General features: G+C 33.2%; 2 protein-coding genes across 2 annotated transcripts in view; both read left to right on the top strand.

Moving 5' to 3' along the window:
* Positions 1-8,512: 8,512 nt before the first annotated feature.
* LOC18048933 (protein BOLA1, chloroplastic) lies at positions 8,513-11,121 on the top strand. Its single transcript, XM_006441345.2, has 2 exons — positions 8,513-8,901; positions 10,719-11,121. The coding sequence occupies exons 1-2, from the start codon at positions 8,594-8,596 to the stop codon at positions 10,744-10,746; spliced, it is 336 nt and encodes a 111-aa protein (XP_006441408.2). The 5' UTR covers positions 8,513-8,593; the 3' UTR covers positions 10,747-11,121.
* A 1,142-nt stretch (positions 11,122-12,263) lies between these two features.
* The window catches only part of LOC18048932 (probable ADP-ribosylation factor GTPase-activating protein AGD15), a 4,117-nt gene continuing 1,512 nt past the window's right edge, over positions 12,264-14,868 (top strand). The window contains exons 1-4 of the mRNA XM_006441344.2: positions 12,264-12,345; positions 12,915-12,973; positions 13,667-13,757; positions 14,501-14,555. Of these exons, the coding sequence (XP_006441407.2) occupies positions 12,289-12,345; positions 12,915-12,973; positions 13,667-13,757; positions 14,501-14,555 (262 nt within the window). The 5' untranslated portion in view covers positions 12,264-12,288. The remainder of the gene's footprint in view (positions 12,346-12,914; positions 12,974-13,666; positions 13,758-14,500; positions 14,556-14,868) is intronic.

Below are 14,868 nucleotides of genomic sequence, written 5' to 3'. Positions count from 1 at the left end.
ATTCCTACAGTAACAAAATATGGAAATTAAGATAAAAATTAATATAATAAAAGATAATTTAATATAAAATTAAGTTATGGAAGTATTAAAATAATAGATAAATTATGAGCACATCACACCATTTAGACTAGAGGTCGTTTATCTTATCCCGAAATATCTCTTAGCTTTACTTTGAGTATAACAGTTTGAGATATTTTATAACCATTGATTAGTTTCAATGTGAGAAGATCTTCAAAGACTAGGGCAAAGAGTCTCTCAAACCATCTTCCATAATTGTACATTCGGCTCTTGTGATTGACATGAAGATGAAACATGATAGCCATGGGATACATATTGATTAGCAACCAGAAAGCATAATATGTTTGTGGCATAGCACACAAATCACAAAATGTCTCCAATTTGTATCTTCATCAATAACATTATGGAAGTACAAATTTGGAAGACAAACTTATTCATTTTATCTATATTTTGATGTGGATTGAATAGCTAGAAGTGCAAAAACTTTTCTCCTATTTTCCTTGCTGGTTTCATTTCAATACAATTTATTAACGCCTAAACTCTTCATTTTGTATCATCAGAACTTGCCAGATAAGTTAGATGATTTCTGACCTTGCTAAATATTAGCTCTTTAATCTCTAGAGGAAGCTTCTCAACTATTTCAAAAGGGTTGTAGAAAAATTACGTTTCGAACCAATTTGGCAGTAACCTTTTACTTGACTCTAGTGAAGGTGACTTTACTGCAACTAGCATATCATACCATTCCAAAGGTTTCTTTAGGGACTGGGTACACCATGTTGGTGAGATTGCCATGATTGCTCTTGAAAGAAAATTTACAACTATGTTGGATTCTCGTTTGATACATTTCACCTCGAACTTGAATCTTGTAAGAGACTCAAACTATCATGCTAGTTGAGGATATGGGATTTCTTCTTCTTTTCTTCTGAGTAATCCTTGGAGATACTTGTGATATGTTTCGATCACAAAAAGAGTGAGATAAAAATAGGTTTATACGGCCCTTTCCTATTCCTTTGATGTCATAGGGTTAAAACAAAAAACTGAAGAATTGGAACTTTTTTATTCCTTTGATTATTGCTAGCACTTCTTTCTTTGATGATGGATAATGATGTTGAGCTTCACTGAACTGTCTCGATTTATAGCCACAGACTCTTCTGTTTCCATTGGATTCTTCAATCATATCGTACTTCAATAATGATCACTAGCATCTATTTGCAGAATGAGGTGTCCATTATCATGTATTTTTAATAATAGAAGTGACTGGCATTTTTGCTTTAGTTCCTTTACTGCATTTGTTGCTTCTGCCGACCACAGTAAAGGCTTTGAAAGATTCTGGATATGATCAGTTGTATAGTTGATAATACCTAAAAATTGCTAGATATGCTTTCTACTTGACAACTCATCTGAAATTTGGGATGTTTTTCTACAATGTGTGGCTGTGGGATGATGTGTCCATTCTTGATGTGAAGTCCCAAAAAAATTCTTGATATGAAGTCCCAAAAAAATTCTTGATATGAAGTCCCAAAAAATCAATCTCATCAAGTCTAATCTTCATTTTAGATTTAGATAATATGAAGTCATGCTTGTATGTCAGTTCTTTGAACCTTGAAAGATGTTGGGCATGCTTCTCCTCACTGTTATTGAAGATTCGAGCATAATCAATGTATACCAGACAAAATTTTGATATATCTTGTATTCTTCATCCATTCTATGCTGGAATTCTGATGGAGTATTCTTTAGTTCAAAAGGCATTACATTCCATTTATAGTGTCCATGTAATACTATAAATATTGTTTTATGCTTATCTTCATCTTTGATCCCAATCTGCCAAAATCTTGACTTTATATCGAACTTTGAATAGACTTAAGCAGATGCTATCATTTACAAAAGATGAGTTCTTTTAGGTATAAGATACCTAATGTCCTGTAGGTAATCATTCAATTTCATGTAGTCAATTACTAATCTTTTCTTTTCACAGACTTGCTCTGAATGCTTGTTCACATAAAATGTTGGGCTGGCCCAATGAGAGTTAGATGGCCTAATGAGCTTAAGGTCCAAAAGTGATTGGATTTCTTACTTGTATAGTTCTTCATCATGAGGTATTCCCAGATGAAAAGTTGTCTGATGTGGCATAATCCACTCTTCTTTATATAGGAGTGAGACAAAGTACTTTTCTGTATACTAGACTTGTTTGCAACGTCTGCACAGCACTGTAAACGTTTTTTGTGCTAGATTTCAAATTTTTGGACTGGAGATTTTTGGATTTTTCTCTTATCACCGCTCCCAAAAATGGATTGTTGCTCAACCCATGGGATCGTGAAAGAATGGGGCTTTTAATCAACAGGACTGGTGATTGTATACCCAAATCTTTTTGGATAGAATATAAATGGAGCAATGAAGTTGATGAAGTCTGTTCCAAGTGGTAGATCTTTTGCTAAGGAGTCATAAGTGAAGAAACTATGTCCGTTTACCAAAAGGTAAAAGTTTGATAGGTTTAATAGACTTATGACTGTAAAATTGATCACCACTTGCTGCTGTAAAACTAACTTGTGTTGGCACATGATACCATGTGGGTAAGCAGTTACCATGTATAATTGAAGAGATAGCTCTGGTATCAATTAATTCAGTGAAAGCAATCTGTTTACTGTTTGATAATTGGAGGATGGCCTTGACATATGGTTTGAATATTGGTGCAGACTGCATTGTGAGATCAATAGGCTATTCTTCAAATAACGTAAGGACTTGTTCATCATCTAAAGATTCTTCTGACTCATCTAAATCAATTGTTGTATTGGATTCTTGAGATTGCAAGTCAATTGCAAGTAATGCTTGTTCAGGATTGTCAGACCACGTGTAGTAATTATTATCAAATTCTGGATTTTCAATCAACTACAGTAGTTTGGTCAGGATCCACTTCTTGGATATACATTGCTTTGCATAATGTCTCTTTTTTCCACAAATGAAACACATGTATGACTTTTTCCGGAACTTCCGTCTTTCACAAAGCAGTGCTTCTTACTTTTGTATGGTTTCCAAGCCTTCTTTTTGTTGTTCTGGAATTTTCTCGAACAAGAACATGAGTTGCCTGAGTCATGGCAAACAAATTTGTTGGGTTTGTCATTGCAATATTTGGATAGAGAAGTTTTCTTTATGTGCTTCATGTGCTTTCTGAGGTCTTGGCTCCTGCAATGATTCTAGATTAGTTTTGTAACTATCTAATACAAATGTGCCAGGCTAAAGTTTGTTCAATTAGTAATTCGTTCGGCTTTGAACTTGGCTTCAAGTATTTCTGCTACAGGTCCAGGCATGTTGAGAACAAACTTTTGATGAATTGTGTCTGTGGGCTTTAGGAAAAAAAAAGTATAGTCTTTCTTGCTCCATGCAGTACTCTTTAAGTTATCGAACATCACAACACTTGTTTCGGAAGAATTGTTTTTCTGTCAGTTGTACTTCTCTTAGTCTGTAACCCATGAAATCTAGTGTAAGATTATCAAGGACAGTAACACAAGGATCATCTTGACTCAGCATATGTTCTCTTTGAGCTAGTGTTAGAATTTTGGACCACCATCTTCTTAATGATCCAATAAAGCCTGCTATTAATCTCTGCACGGCAGCTCATCTGGATAGTTGTGGTGCTCTTTGGCATTCTCCTTCTTACCAAGCCATCATTTGTTCAATGTAAGGAAATCTATTCTTAAGCTTGATACTATCAATATCCAAAAAGTTTTGTCCATAGGAGCATGTGAGATTTGCACTCATGTTTCCCATTCTTGGTCTTATTCATCTTGCATGCCCTCTGGCTGTTCTTACTAAGGCTGTCTTTCTTCAGGGTCTGCTGATGAAGCTACTCCTGAATATTGGCCTGTTTCAAATGCAAATGGCTGGGTGAATCTCCTCCTTGTGTCCACATGTGTTGGATTAGCAAGGAAATATGGTCTTCCTTATATTATGATTGGTCTTATGGAGGAATAGGAGGATTCGATTGTTCAGCTAAATAAACTATCTGAATCTTTAATTTCCCATCATGTAGCTACAACTAGCCATGGTTTTACTGGTGGCATTTCATAGCTTCTCTAGAATGCTTTGAGGGTGTTACCATTGGAGCTTTCATCCTATACATGAGCTGGTTTGAAAGGCTTATCATTTGTTTAAGAAATTTCCTTTTGTTGTTTTTATAGTACTCCTGGAAGTATCATAAAGTCCTCATTCTTTCTTCATCATTATCTGCTCATGTTCTTGCAAACATTGTTATTCTTCGGGGTTGTTCATGCTTTTCTAACAATTGCTTGCTCGTAAATATCTAAGCTTTTCGGGTTTTCTTGATCTGCTTTTGTAACTCCTGCATTTGGACTGCAAGTTATTGTTGCTGAGCAATAATTTCTTCCAATGCTTTATTTTGTTCTAAAGCATTGATTTTGCTCCAATTAATAGCCTTTTCTATGTGTCTGAATTCTGTCGGATCTATCTTCTAGATTATCCATTTGACTACAGCATAATCATCAGATACTCTTCTAAGAAAGTCTTCTCCAATTTCTAGAACATTGATTACACCAATAAATTTGGTTGAACATGATCTTCGCGACATGTGAAAGCAAGACATCAGATGCCTTCCTTCAATCTGGCATCTTTCACATGGATACACTGGCCTAGTTTCCTTAGGAAACGAAATTGAGATTGTGTCATCTTTTAGCATATCTACCTTTTAACTTCATGGACTCGTAAGGGCTTGTTGTTCTGCTCATATTCATTTATCCATTGTAGTGGAAAGCTCAATTGGTTTTGTTTGAAGGTTTTAGATTGAATGATTCTTCCTTCTCCAATAGCAAATTTAGTGATAGAAAGGTTGTTATGGCTCGTGGAAAACATGTGGGTTTGGACTTTGTAGGTCATGGTATGGTGTACTGCACAAGCTTATTCATCCGGCTTCATGGATAGTTCATTTATTTGGATTAAAATTTTTATGGTTTCTGGAAGAGTTGGTTTGTGTAGGTCTAAGGTGAAGTTTGGTTCTACCTGACAACTATATACCTCTGGTTGAGTCATACTTCAACTGCTGAGATCAAAGCCTTTTCAAAAGTTTGCCATCTTATATCAAGAATGGCGAGAAAACAAGTGACATTTTTGCCCCTAAGAAATAAAGGTTGGATTCCAAGTCTGATTACACCTAAATGCAATCTCTTATATCTTTCATTCCTATATCTCTTGATATCTTGTAGGGAGAGAATAGGAAGATAGGTTTCTTTAGAGCTGGAAGAAATAGACTGTATGGCAACTTCAGAGGACTTATACACAGACTTGAGTTTTGGTTGATGAAAAGGAACAACAGACTTTATGGAAGAAATCAGGGTATTAACATCATAGAATTTGTAAGGATTTAGAGGATTTAATCTAAAAGGTTGGATGGCTTTTTGGTTTGTTTCTTCTTGGGTTTCAAAGTGGATATTTACAATAGGAGAATTATTTTTAGAGAAGAAGAAGTAGAAGCCTCCATACAAGAGGTTTGTACCTTAGACTTGGTTATATTATGGTTGTCCATAGTCCTCGACCACCTTAACACCAGGTCTTAATATCCAGCAGGATATACAGTGGACTTCTTTTGCTAGTTATAATCTCAAAACAAACACGGCTCTCCTTGGCCTAATAACAAGGCGCCACACCTCTCAAAGAAATATTTTCTATGTATCTCTTGACCAAATAACCTAGTTTTGATAATACAAGCTTTCTAATCTTCTATAATGTTTCTGATGTGCAAGATCTGTTTTAATGGCAACCACAAAGCATACATTATTATAAAAGGGTTTTGGAAACTCCTTTTGGAAGTACTGGCTCTGATACCAAAATAAAGAAAAGAAAATATAGAGGATGATTTTATTACACAAAAGAGAGTACAAGATTTCACCTAATGACTCCTTACTACAACTCAAAACTCCAAGACTTGATAATCCAACACACTATTAAGGAGTCATTTTTATAGGCACCAAGGGAATTTTCTTTTACTATTTACACCATTACATCTTATCATAAAGGAATCTACTATACAACACTCAATTCATTCATGATATGTGTACATTTATAAAAAAAAATGTAATTGATAGTTATATTTAATTTATGCACACATGTCATGCATATATTAAGTGTGTGTTAGTGTGTAGTATATTAGAAGTACTCTAAAATCTCTTGTTGTTCGGGCATGTCTATTTTGACCCCATCTTTCTTAAATGGTTGGATATTGTACATGGTACAAACTGCAATAGTAAAACAGTTCATTGTACGGAGGAATTCTAGAACACATTAAAAATAATACAACCAATCAAAACATCTATGACATACGTATTTAAATTTAATATAACAATGTGGTAATTTTTTTTTAAATAAATATACATATATCATAATATGATTTATTTATTATATAACTGATATAATATATCTAAATCTTCTAGAATTTCTCCGCAGGTACCTCAACATGCTCATAGTCAAAGAGAAAATTAAGAACCGACTGCTGCAATCGGCCACGTTTGAGTTCAAAGGAATATAGGTTGTTTTGTTATTATTAGTGGACTCTTGACTCATTCTCTTTTGGAACATGCTGAAAATGTTGTGAGGCATGGGGGTGGGCAAAAAAACCTACACTGGAGAAAACCGAACCGAACCGATCCAAACCATACCGTTCGAACTTGTTTTAATTTTAAAAAATAACTGAAATATATGGTTTGTAAAAAAAATCGAAATGCAGGTTCTGTATTCGGTTTACTCAGTTGAACCGAAAAACCGAACAAAAAAAGTGGATTATTCTTAGAATTTTATTTAAATAGACACGTGTTAAATTTTAATTGGTTGCATAAGATAACTAAAATAGACATACACACACACGATTATGGGTATATATATATATATGTTATAATTTCATAAATTAGTGATAAAATGTGTTTTGAATACTTTGTATTTATTGTTAATATTTGTAATGAAATTATGATAAATTAATTGTTGAAAAAAATTATTACATTCATAAGGCTTAATGGGCTAAAAATTTAGAAATTCAAAATAGGCCCAATAGGCCCAAAACCGAACCGATCCGCAAAGATCCGTTTATGTTCGGTTTTTATTGAGTTCGGTTCTTATTTGGTTCTTTTTATAAAATAACCGATTTAAATCGGTTCTGCTTAATTTTGATCCGAACCGAACCGGACCGGACCATGCCCACCCCTAGTGAGGCATATAAGTTGGCTCCACCTTTTACAAAATGTGATATTTATTATCCTTATTTCCAAATATATTTTATTAATATTTCTTATAAATTACATAAAATTAAAATTAAAATTACAAAATATCAAATAAAAAGAGAAATTTTATTATTTTTTAATTCTGATCTATTTCTTATTCTTATTTTATTTATTCTGATCTATTTCTTATTCTTATTTTATTTATTCTAATCTTTTTAATTTTTATTTAAAATAAAATGATATAAAATAAAAATAAAAAATTTTCAAAATTATTTCAACCTTAAATTCATATTTGCTTTTCAAATAAATTGCTACAAGCACATTTTTCAAACATTTTTTTTCTAATAAGAAGTGTATATTTTTTATTGTCAAGAGCAAATACTAGCAAATGACCAATTTACCCTAATGTTTAAGTTTTTTGCATGTGTATTATGAAAATAATAGAATAGTAAGTGATAAATAGTAATTTCACTATAGATGATACTATTTACACTCTAAAAAATAAAAATTGCTTTCAATAGTCTATTACTAATTTTAAAAAATTAAGTGTTTCTTTATACACTTTTTAAAATTCCAAAAAGATGCTTAATCAAATTGTTTAAATTAATTAACTTTATTTACATCGAATACCAATAAAGCTATTCAATACACCTAGTTTTAAGAAATTTAAAAAAAAATTACAACAATATAAGTAAGTCAAGTTGTAAACAAATTATTTAACAAAAATACGGTTATCAACTTTTTTTTTTTTGTTTATTTAGCTTGAATATTGGATTTTTCACCAAAAATAACTAGCAATGAGAATAATAATAATAAGATATATTTCATAAATAATGAGAGCATTTATTTATGAAAAAATAAATATTGATTAAGATGTTAGAAATAAAAGTTTTAAGGTTTAAAGTATAAGAATTACATACATTGAATAATGAGTTTGTTGTATGGGTGTTCAAAGTAATTATGTAATATTGACTTATAATAAGTTATCCTTAATACTAATTCATGTGATAGGTATTTTGTAATAAAAATTTTATTAAAATTAGAGTATTTTAGAGTAATTTTTAAAGTGTAAATAGCTCCACCAAATTAAAAAATTCTTTAAAAAAAGGTTAATTTATATATGTTTCCAAAATTTACTCCCCCCCCCCCCGGGGGGCCCCTTTTTCTTTCTCATCGTTTTCTAAATTTTTAGTTTTAATTTTGTTTTCCAATCTTCATCGAAACGACGTCGGGTGGATAAAATTTCAAGCTAAGAATTGGTTGGTTTTATTGTTTATTTTATTAGTCACTCTCAAGTTCTTCATCAAGTCTCACCCAAATTTGTGATTCAGGGTTTGGGAATCAGAATCAGCATCGAAATGACTTCGCGAGGAGCGAACGCAGTGATAGCGAGGGCAATGAGAATGGAAACGAAGTTGAGATCGGCGTTAGAAGCGACCGTACTAGAAATCGACGACGTGTCGCACAAGCACGCCGGCCACGCCGCCGTGAAGGATTCGAATTCCGGGGAAACTCATTTCGACTTGAAGATCGTGTCGCCGAAATTCGAAGGGAAGAACCTCGTCAACCGCCACAGAATGGTCTATCAGGTTTTATCCGATGAACTCAACTCCGGATTGCACGCCCTCTCTATCGTCGCAAAAACCCCTCAAGAAGCTGCCCTCAAGTAGTTTTTTTTAATTTATTAATTTTATTTTTAAAATTTTAGCTATTTATAAGTAGTGATTATTTAGCTGAACTTGAAAATTGGGCTTTTATTATCAGCTTTTACGTTTGCATAATTGGTTATTTGTTGTCTTAATTTAAGTGATTAGCTGTTTGTTACTTGTCAGATAGCTTCAATGAAATTGGGGAAATGAGCTTATTCTGTTATCATTATTTTAAAAAAAATAAAAAAAATCAGACACTTTCTTTCACACTGTTATCGACTATAAGCTTTGATTGGTTGTTTCCATTTAATTTAAGTATCATTCTTTTTTTTTTTTTCAATCACGGATCTCGTGAGGAAGTTTTGGCTTTTATTTTAGTTTTTGTGGCTAAAATTATGCAATATCCATGAAGCACATGAGTGTTTTGTAAAATTGCAGTTTGGGAACTGCTTGTTGTCTTCCTATTGATATATTTATTTGTACTCTTTGAAATCATAGTGGCAAGTGTATTTTTAGTCTGATAATTATTTTCCAGTAGTTGGGATTATTCAGATGGTATTTTAGCCTAGGTTGTTGGCGTGAATTTCTTTAAGGGCAATGCATTATGTAGTAAGCACAAGTGATTTGATTCAAATTGGAGGCTAATTAAGCACAAGATGAAGGTGATTTTCCTCTTTCATTCCAGGGGAAGAATAATAAAACAGCAGAGCAAGACAAATGTGTAAATGACTTTGCTTCTATTCTGTGGGAAATTGTACGTAATGGTGGCCTATGGTTTACTGTTAGTAATCACATGTACATGAGCTGAATGGCAGAGATTGCTTCTTATGACTAATGCTTAATTGTTTGGCTGAGGTTATATATTCAAGATGTATTTTTGTTGTTCTTCATACTACACTTACAAATGTTTATTCTAAGTGAACATAACCTTCAATTCATGTGGATTGAGAGAGGGTATAGTCCGAGGCCATTTTGTTCAAAATTGCGAGCAATCAATCATGTCTCTACATTGGTTGAAATTTCCCTCTCCCTCTTTATGTGCCTCAACTTGAATCAAATCCCATCTTGCTATTGATGATGTTTTTGGCCTTTGTTTTATTACTCGGCTTCACCTTGTTTTTCCTTCTAAGTCATTAACAATACATGTGTATGATGATAATTTTTTTTCGAAAATCAATTTGTTTGGGAGACCTGTTTTATCATGATAGATTGATTTGATCTGCTTGTGTTATTGATGTGCCAAACATCACTTTGATTCTGAAATAAGTCAGAGTATATTCGGTTATGGAAATAAGTTTCTCAGTTGCTTTTGTTATACGAGTCTTGCTAAAATTCATTTATATAACTTAGACCCTAATTCAGTTTCTCAACCATTGGATTTCACTCCAATGCATGAAATTGGCTGGTTGTAAGTTACGTTTGACGTAACTTAGGGATTGCCTTGTTATATAATTAAATGGCTTATTGATAATGCATTTGGCAGCAAAAAGCATGGTTCCATCATGATGGGTGCACGAACTCTGATTTGGCATATTCACTTTCTTTCTCCATACTTCTGTTGGTATTTGACACTTGTTACAGTCGTGCAACTTCCAGATGACTTTTGAAGATCTGAGTGGTCATTACTTGTGGGTTACTTGAGTATTCGATTTGGAATTATATAATTCAGGAGTTGTGATTCATGAATACTTTTTTGAGTTTATCCACAGATGTTTAGATCCAGAATAAGCTTTTGAAGGAATAAATCTTTTTATACCACTTGAAAACTTTTTAACAATCACGAATGCCTGCCTGCTTCATGGAGCAGGCAACTAATGATTTTCCAATTTTACAGCATGCCGATTCCTGGAGATGGCTTCTGACTCCACCAACATTGCCAAAGCCTAAATCTGACAAACAGATGGGTAAATAATGCCTGCATCTTCTCACTGATATTGTCTCTGTCATCGCCTTTGTTTATTGACAATAAACTGAACTTTGGCAGGAATTTTTTTTTTTTTTTCAATCGAAGAATGTTATGCAGATCTGCTTCCATCTCAATGTCTTATTTTTCTCTGCAAGTGTATCATATATGTTAGTTTCTAGTTTCAGATATAGCTAGATTTGGCCCCCGGCTTATATTCACAGGCTTATGCTTGTCGAATCATGGAATAGATGTAATCTCGTGCCCTAATCAAATCATCATTCATATGTTGTCACGATGATGGCCTTCCCATTCATGTGCATATGCTCCCAAGATAATTTAAGTAGTGGCATTTAAGAAAGAATTTACAGTTTTACAGACATGTATATGGTGAAATTAATTATTAATATCCTCAAGAACTTGTCGTCACTGACAGAAATTGTCCTCCTCCTCCTCCTCCTCCTCCTCCTCCTCCTCCACCTCCCCAAATCAGTTGGTGCAATGATGAGATTTGAATGCAGAAAAGGTGGAAGAAATGACTGGCACTCTGGCAGGCAGCGGATTATATAAAAATAAAGGATTAATTTCGAATTATTCTCTCATAAATTGACTATCTTTGAACCACTAGGCTTTATCTTAGTGGTTAGAACTCATACCTCACAATTGTGAGGTCATGGGTTCTAGCTCCTGCAACGAATTGTGGGGGTTTATTTTCCTTTTTCAATTTGAGTGAAGACAGTTTTCTCTATTTAGAAATGTGAGTGGACATCCCTCGAATTTTAGAGAGGGTGTAAAAATTTGGGCTGTATTATATAAGATTTATAAATTAGTCCCAACAATTATCTTATTATAAATATCAGTGTACTAATCTCATGTAATCTGATGTAATTTGAGCAATAGTCTCATGTAATTAAAAAAAAAATTGACTATCTTTTAATTACTTCTCTTATTTTTTAAAATATTAATTTACCTCCTATTTTTATTAAGAAAATAAAAAAAAATATCAACCAATTCTTATTTTTCTCTTTATTTTTTTTTTAACAAAAAAGAGGTTACTTGCTATTCAATTCTGAAAATTAAGAGGATAATTAAAATATAAGGACTAATTTAAAATTTATAAAAATAAAAACTATGGTAAGATTGAAGCATTCAGTTGGAATTTCCCGCCAGAATATAACAACAATAACTAATAACAAACAAAAAGAAAGAGGGTAAGTTGATGAGGTGTCGCGTTACCTGAGAGGAATATAAATACATACAAAACAAAATAAATACCCCGCCTAATTTTAGCTTTATTTTTTAACGGTTTTTTTATTTTTTAAAATTTTTTTTTCTCATTTCCTTTGAATCAGTTCCGCCACATAAAACTACAAATAGACAGAGAGAGTTGCGACCCTCCTCCTGTTTCCATCTGATTATCAATTTCAGATTTTTTTCTTAATTTTTATTTTCATTTTTTATTTTTCATTTCAAATTGGAAGCTTGGGCATCGGCGGCTAAGATGAACGGCAACGGCAAGGCCTCCGTTTCCAAAGAGCTCGATGCCAAGCATTCCAAGGTCTGATTCAATCGTAGTCTTTGCTGAATTTTCTTTTTTTTTCTTTTTTAATTGTTTTAGATATTTGCTGTGAACCCAAATGCAATTTCCATTGATTAATTAAGAATAAATCTTTGCAATTGATTTTGGTTTTGCTGAAACCCCATAACTCATATATGGCATGAAAAGTCCTTTTGATTGCAAGTGCTGCTTGTACAACCATATGAAAAATTGCAATATTCGGGAAACACCTCAAAATATTTTAAAAGGGGCTTGAAAAATAAGCTTAAATTTTTGCATTATGCAGTTAACTAAAAGTTATGCAAATGTATATTGGTTTGATGATTCATCCAATATTTAGATACCCTATAGCATTTGCTATGATATCAGCCATTATCGGTCTATAAATATTGCAAGATGAGATAGAAACTGGACAATATTTGATACCCCGCGTGCCGTTGAACTGTGGCTTTCCGCACATATTCTTAACTTGGTTATAACTACCTATTAAAGGGGAAAAGGGAACATAAGGGGGAGTACTAAGAGGAGTTAAGCTATACTAATCCTTGTTTGGTCACTGTTTTATGCAGATTTTAGAGGGACTTCTTAAGCTACCAGAAAACAGGGAATGTGCGGATTGTGGGAGCAAGTATGCATTTCAGAAACCCTCTTCTGATATTTCCAATAATATTACAGTTTCTCCGTTGCTAATCTGTATTATCTTTGGGGGTACTTAATTTCTGATGTTTATGTTATGATGGATTTGCAGACTTTTGTTGTCTCTTATACATAGTATAGTCTTAAACAAGTTAGTATTTCTCTGAAACATAAGACTGGGGGTGAACATCTGAGAAATGTTTAATTGCTTTCCGGTCAATATCTTGTATCAATTCAGCTAATAACGTTTAATTGTTGGATCTGCAATGTTGTTTTGTCACTCTTTGTTTGGGATTACAATTGCCCTGTTAACTAAGTCTATTCACCTTGATGCTAAATATCACATCTCAGCTGTTCTGACTCTGTTATGTATATGTGGTAGTACAAGAGGAGCCCTAGTGAGAAAAAGGAAAATACTTGTACAGAGCACTGCTCAAAATTTCTCACTCCACGTTATACCAAGATCGTTAGATCCAAAGTTATTTTTGTTGGCATGAAAATATCATTTTCTTACCTATCTCTTAATTAACACTGTGCTCTTCATTTTTACAGTGCAAGTATACACTTACAGTTGGAAGTTTTGGTTTGAGTTTTAAATTTGTTGTTCTGAGCAGTTAGATACTCGGTTAAAAGAAGAAATAATCTGATATTGTAGTGTTTTATCATAGAAATGTATTCATTTCAGGGCACCACGGTGGGCAAGTGTGAACCTCGGAATATTTATATGCATGCAGTGTTCAGGAATCCATCGGAGTCTTGGAGTGCATATTTCAAAGGTATACCGTGTGTACTGGTGTTTATTTTATTTTTGCATAGCATCAAATTTAGTAAATACTTCTAGCATTGCCTTCAATTATCATCTTGAGAACATTGTCATCAAACTTTTATTAGTTTCATTGGATTAAACTGAACATGATAGAAACATTAGGTTCATATCCACTATGTGTAGGAGTAAGCTCTGCACAGACTTGATTCTTGGTTATCGAAAATGGAGTTCCTATATAATTAGTTTTGACTTCCAACTTTTTGGCCACTTTCCTGAAATATTGTCTATCGTTGATCCATGATGAGATGGATTTAAAATATTCATTGCACTTCACAATCTATTATGTATTCAATTTTTCCAGCTCCCTGCTGTTTTCAGCAAAGTACAGGCTGTATGCCAATATCTTTGTACTTTAGGCTGTAAAACTTTACTTTGTTGTAACCGGAAAAAGGATTTCAAACAATGAACTAAACACATAAGAATACTTGTTTATCAAAAGTTCCTCTGTCAGCCCTGTTTCTTATTTGCTTATGTAACTCTTGGTCCTCTTCGCATGATTTGCTTCATTCAGCAAATGTAAATTAGGTACAAAAAAAATGGAGTTGTGGGTTTTATATGTTTTTTTAATTCAATATACTCACAAAATTTTTCCATTTGTTCCTTGATATGCCACCAGTTTGAGTTACAACTCCATTGGGTTCAATACTCTCTTTCCTGTTATCACTAATACTGATTTTGTGATTTTGGAAATAGGTCCGGTCTACTACTTTGGATACGTGGCTCCCAGAGCAGGTTGCTTTTATGCAGTGTAAGAATATTTTGCTAGTGATTTAATGTGAGTGAAAATACAAAGAACTTATTACACAACATGATCAAACTCCTCTGATCCATACAAGAGTATATTTTAAGAAATGGCAGATTCTCCAGAATAAATGCAGCAAACCATATCAGTTATCTGCCAATATATGCATGGTTTCATGCATCTAACGACTAATAGTTATCTACATAGGAGATCATATTTTAAAGAATTGAATAGATACTGTTGGATTGGTTTTTACCTTCTGATCCAAGAAAGATGCTTGCTATTTGAAAATTTTGACTGAACATTGCCTACTCGTATT

This window comes from Citrus clementina, unplaced genomic scaffold (genome assembly GCF_000493195.1).
Source record: "Citrus clementina cultivar Clemenules unplaced genomic scaffold, Citrus_clementina_v1.0 scaffold_3, whole genome shotgun sequence".
Taxonomy (NCBI): Eukaryota; Viridiplantae; Streptophyta; class Magnoliopsida; order Sapindales; family Rutaceae; genus Citrus; species Citrus x clementina.
This window is presented reverse-complemented; position numbering and strand designations above follow the sequence as displayed.

What these genes read in the sequence shown, in the direction of transcription:
- LOC18048933 (XM_006441345.2), top strand. Translation starts at nt 8,594, where the DNA reads ATGACTTCGCGAGGAGCGAACGCAGTGATAGCGAGGGCAATGAGAATG. An exon ending in CCTCAAGAAGCTGCCCTCAA is followed by an intron (nt 8,902 to 10,718) that starts GTAGTTTTTTTT and finishes CCAATTTTACAG; the next exon opens with CATGCCGATTCCTGGAGATG.